The sequence below is a fragment of the Plasmodium gallinaceum genome, assembly GCF_900005855.1.
Source record: "Plasmodium gallinaceum strain 8A genome assembly, contig: PGAL8A_v1_82, whole genome shotgun sequence".
Classification (NCBI taxonomy): domain Eukaryota; phylum Apicomplexa; class Aconoidasida; order Haemosporida; family Plasmodiidae; genus Plasmodium; species Plasmodium gallinaceum.
In genome coordinates, this window is record NW_021628245.1 from 3,549 (window position 1) to 9,589 (window position 6,041).

The window sequence follows — 6,041 nt, forward strand, 5'->3', positions numbered from 1 at the left end:
TAATTAAAACTAAATTTAAATTTATTAAATTAATGAAGAGAACTTCACATGCTTTTTACTAGTCTATTTGTTCAATTCTCTTGAAAAGTCATTCAATAGGCAATTAATAAAAACAAGGTCACTGAACGGGCAATTAGTGAATTATTAAAACACATATTAATATAAATGCATATAAAGATAAAATACTTTTTTTTTTATGTTTTTCGAAATTAGTATTATATGTTAAAAATTAATCTAACAAAAAAAAATTTTAAAAGACAAATACGAAGGATTTAAATAAAAACTTACCTTTAAATAAAATATGTTTCTATGTAAATTAAATTATTTTTCGATTATTTTTTTTTTTTTAATTTAAATTTTTTTAAAAAAAATATAATTAATGAAAGCATCTATAAAAAAAGAAAAAAAAATTAATTTTATTTTTTAGAAATATAAAATATGTACGATTATATTTCTATGATTGCTTGGATAACACAAGATATTAAATTATAGAGTATTAATAATATATTAATCCATATGTATAATAAGAGTACTAGTCTATTAAACAAACACATGCAGAGCATGTATTTTACTAAGATTTATAATATGGTAATATCCCAATTATCTTTTAGAACATTTTCTTCATCTTCTTCATTCTCTTCATTTTCTTCATTTTCTTTATTTTTTTCTTCTATTTGTTCATCTTTATATTTATTTTTCATAGATTTTTTTAATTTTTGTTTATTCCATTTTTTTAAAAATTTTCTCTGTTTTTCTAGCCATTGTCTCTCAGATACTTGTCTTTCAAATACAAAGTTTTTAATTTCTACTTTTGTATCACCTAATATTTTTGATTCTTCTATATCATTTGTATGTCCTGTTTTATACCAGTTTAACTTCAATTCTTGAAACCATTCCTCTCGTTTCCAGGATTCCCATTTTTCTTTCTTTTTCTCTATCATATCATTTATAATTCCTTCTTTTTCTTCATCATTTATTCCTTTTTTTGTAATTCCATGTTCATTTAACCCTTTATAGCCATTTTTTCCTTCTATATATGTTTTGAGAAATTCTTTTTTCATATATTCTATTTCTTCTTTCTTGCACTGATCCAATATCATCATATATATTTCAATCCACAATTTAGATATCAAATTTACCCTCTCTATCTTTCCACTAACGTCATCTTTTATATCAACTGTTTTTGGATCTCTTTCCATGTTATCTATATTATTTTTTTTTTCTTTTGTTTGCTCATCTGCTCTTTCATACTTATATTCTTCCTCATTATACTCGTCTAACAGCTTATTAAACAATGCTTCCTTCTCATGTTGTGCAAATAATCTTCTTTGTTTGTTTATCCATTGATTCCATATTTCATTTTTCTTCTCTAATACAATATTTTTCTCTATGTTATTTGTTCCTTCATTGGATTTTTTTTCATTTATTGTTTCTACATGTATATTTTTTTCATTTTTCCATTCCTCCTTTAAACTATTAAACCATCGTTCTTTTCTCCATTTTTCTAACATCTTCTTATGTCTTTCTGTCAATTTCCTAGAAAACATTTTTTGTCTTTCTAATTCAATAATACTACTTTCTTCTAAATTCATTATACTTTTTGTTCCTATTATATTTCCATATGATCTTTCACCACATTTCCATTCATCCAAACAAATTTTCAAAAAATTTTCTCTGTTCAATTCCCACTCTTTTTGTATACAATCTTCCATTATAATCATGTGTATTTCTACCATAGTTTTCCACTTTGGTTTTTTTTTCAATGTCTTAAAATTTTTCTTATTTTCCATTTGTACCTCTTCGTCCTTCATTTTTTTTTCTTTTACTTTTCCTCCTTTTTTGTTTGTATTTGTTTCTTCTTTATATTCTTCAAGTTCATCTTTTATTTCTTTTATTTTCACTTTGTTTTCATCTTCAATTTCATTTTCTTCTATCAAATTTACAAGCCATTTTTTCATGGTTTCATTTTCTATCCATTTCTTATTCATTTCTACCCAATATTTCTTCCATATAATTCCTTGCTCATATATCATAAAATTTTTAATTATTTCTTCATTATTTTCTGGAAAGACTTTTTTGCTTAACTCTTCCATATATTTTTTTTTTCTGTTATTCCAATCTATTTTCAATTCAATAAACCAATTTTCTCTTATTAATTTTTCTAATTCTTCTTTTTTATTTTCTAATGTAATATCTTCTCTTATTTCTTTTTCTATTTCCAATATATCTTCTGGATTTATCGTTGTTTTTAATTCTTCAATGCATTTTTTAAGAAACTTATTTCTGTTCATCATCCTCTCCTCTTTTTTATACTCCTCTAATGCCATCATATGCATATTAATCCATAATTTCAATTTTAAATTATTTTTCTTCGAATCTTTATCTGATTTTTTTTCTCTTTCCATATTAATATTTCCTTCTTCACTATATGATCCTATATTTTCTTTTTCTTTTTCTTTTTCTTTTTCTTTTTCTTTTTTTTCTTCCTCTTCTTCTTCTTCTTCTATTTTATACGTTTCTAATAATTCATCAAACAATTTTTGGTAATCAGAATCATGCAACCACGTTATATGCTTTTTTAACCAATTCCTCCATATTATTTTTTGTTTTTCCAAAGGATTATTTAAATCATTTTCTGTACTTTTTATTATCCTTTCTTCTTTTATTATTTCTGAATAGTTATCTTCCTCTTCTTTCCATTCCCTCTTCAAATTTTCAAACCACATATCCTTTTTACATTTTTCTAATATCTTCCCATGTCCTTTTATATATTGTTCCCACAGAAACTTTCTTTTTTCTAACATAATAGTAATATTATCTTTTTTCTCCATATCAATTGTTACATCTGAATATATGCCTTCTTTTTTTAATACTTCCAAACAAATTTCAAAAAATATTCTCCTGTTCTTTTCCCATTCCTCCTTTTTACATTCGTCTATAACTATCATATATGTTTTTAATATAATCTTCCACTTTAATTTTTCTCTTGTTACCGCAATATCACCTATTGTTTTTATATTTATTTCATTTTCTTCTGATTTTTCTGTAAGTGCGTTACTTATGTCATTTTCAAATACAATACTGCATAATGAATTATTGGTTTTGTTACATACATTATTGAGTTGAATATTACTTTCTAGTAATTCATATGGAATATCTAAAGGCGTCCCTATATAACTTATTGAACTTTCTTTATGATTTTTCTTCTTTACATGCTTTTTCTTTTTCTTTGATCCTTTACTACCAGGTAAAAATCTAGTAGGTCTATGCTATTACATAAATAGAAAATTTTAAGTATATAATATATAAATTTTTAATGATAATAAGATAATCTATAAGAAAAATAATTAAAAGGAATGCAGTAATATATATATATATAATAATTTTATCTTACCTTATAAAGAATGGCGAAAAGGAAAATAATTAATAAAAGTGATGCACCCAATGAAAGGGCAATCAACACAGGGAAATTTAATGTACATATGGGAGTATCAGGATTATCAGATGTTACATTTGGAGTAGTATTTTGGGTAGGTATCGGAGTAGTAGTTAGAATGTTATTAGATGTTACATTTGTAGTAGCATTCAGGGCAGGTAGTGGAGTAGTAGTTAGAATGTTATTAGATGCAATATTTGGTATATTATCATTAGAGTGGTTTCCATTTACATAATAATTTTTATATGTAAGAGAAGTATTCATGGAAGAACTAAACGTAGAATTATCAATGAAAAAAGTAGAATTGTATATTTTATTACTTGAAATAATCTTAGTTGTATTTTTAGATGTAGTTTCATTTATGGATTTAACTGCATGAGTAGATATATTTTTTGTTTGTAGTTTAGTTTTTGGTGTAAGAATAGTACTAGATATAGTTGATTTAGTTGTAGATATACTTGAATTTGTAGACGTACGTGTAGGTAAATTTGAAGATGTATTTGTATTTGTGTATGTACTTATAGATAAATTTGCAGATATATTCGCAGCTATGGTAGTAGATGTAGATGTGGATGTATTTCCAGTTGATATAGTAGTTTCAAATATAGTTGTTGGTTGAGTTTTATTTACGTTTGCAGATGTAGGAGAAATTGACGGTATATTTAAAGTGGTGTTAGAAGATGATGATGTGGAATTAGTTTTAGGTGCTTGAATAGTTGTAATTATATTTGTTGGAGTGGCAGTAGATGGTAAAGTAATGTTAGGTGCAGATGTTAAAGTAGTTGGAGACAATTCTGTTTGTGAATTTCCAGATATATTTGTATTTATAGATCCAAATGTAGGAGAAATTGAAGATTCACTTGAAGCGTTAACAGATGGAGATATGACATCATTTCTAGATGTTGGAATATTATCATTTATAACTTGTTTTTCTATAGGATTCATTGCCTTTACAGGTAAAGCTATAGGTAAATCTTCATCTAAATGTGTAGACATAGTAGTTGATGCTAACTTTGGTGTAGATATTGGTGTTGGAGTAGTAGGAGACACATCTCTTTGTGAGATTTCAGGTTCACTTGCCTTTAGAGGTGCAGGTATAGGTAAATTTGGATCTGATTGTATAGACACAATAGTTGATGTTAACTTTTGTGTAGATCCTGGTGTTGAGGTAGTAGATTCAATTGAAGTATTTGATGTAATTTCAGTTGTAGTTGTGGAGTTTATTGTAGTGGTAGATAAATTAGTAGTATCATTTGGTTTTTTTGTAGTAGTTTCGATTGTAGAGTGATCAGATACATTACCAGATGAACTACCAGGAGTTAAACGTTGAGATTGATTACATTTTTCTGATATTTTAGAATCACAAGAATCGTTTTCTTTTTTATTGATTCTTGAACATTCTGAACTAGTAACAAACGTATTCATATTATTAAGTGTACAGTTTTCAGAAATTTCTAAATTTTCATCAAATGTCATTTGTTCATTAATCCATTTTTTACTTTCAAAAAATTTTTTTTTCTCATCTAACCAATTATTGTATTTTGTACATTTCTCTTCTGTTATATTTTCATTTAATTCTTGTAAATGTTCCTCTTTATCCTCACAAAAATCTTCCATAACTTTTTTTTTATCTCTTACATCTTTCTTATCCTTATTCTCTCTCCTTTGACATGAATCATTGATTGATGATTTTAATTTATTAACTACATAATCCTGATTTTCTGCCCAAAGATTATTAATATTTCCCAATAAACGGTATGGTTTTCTTAAATTTGTTGTGAAATAATCCCTTCTTTCATCAAGCCAATAATTGAAATATCTACAGAGTCTCTTTTTCATTTTTGGAGACTTTGCCCTTTGAATTTGGAGAATTTTTGAGTCAACAGTTTTATAGAATGTTTGCCTCCAATTTCTGAGATGATATCGTCCTAATGCACCAGATGTTAGGTCTCTACGTTTTCTTCTAATTGGTTCTTTTTCTGTATCCATTATATATTTAATTGTAATTATCTTGGCATGTTCTATTATTTTTTTTTAATAAATAATTTTAAAAAACTACAACATATATATTTATATTGTCATTAATTGAATATTTCATGTTAGAATTACATAAATATTAAAATTAAGGCAATATAAAGGTCATATTAATAAAAAATGAACAATTCTTTATTTACACTATAACACTGAATTCCACATATTATTGCATATTAATTAAATTAATTAAATTTTTAATTAAATTTCCTTTTTAATAGGATTTCATCATATTATTTAATACATTAATAGGTTGTAAAGTTTCTGTATTTCCAAAATAAAAATAAGTATTTTTTAATGCAAGCAAGCTTTTAATTTTCACCTAATGTATTTTATAATAAGTAGTTATTTTTAGATAAAACTAATATATATAATTAAGTAAAAAAATGCAATGATATTTAAATTTACAAGGTGATATAATTAAAATTAAAAAATTAAGAGAGAAAAAAAATATTATAAAAGCTTTCCACTTATAAATGTAACATATTTTTTTTTTTATTTTACATTATTGAATAAAATATTTTTAATTTATAGTGTAGAACAATTAATATTTCAATTTTTTTTTTTTAAAATA

The 6,041-nt window shown here is 24.6% G+C and overlaps 1 protein-coding gene across 1 annotated transcript; it reads right to left on the reverse strand.

Moving 5' to 3' along the window:
• Positions 1 to 578: 578 nt before the first annotated feature.
• On the reverse strand, positions 579 to 5,425 carry PGAL8A_00269100 (surface-associated interspersed protein (SURFIN); the record flags this gene model as incomplete). Its single annotated transcript, XM_028671669.1, has 2 exons — positions 579 to 3,269; positions 3,395 to 5,425. 2 exons carry the CDS (start codon positions 5,423 to 5,425, stop codon positions 579 to 581), a joined length of 4,722 nt encoding a protein of 1,573 aa, XP_028528298.1.
• Positions 5,426 to 6,041: the final 616 nt, after the last annotated feature.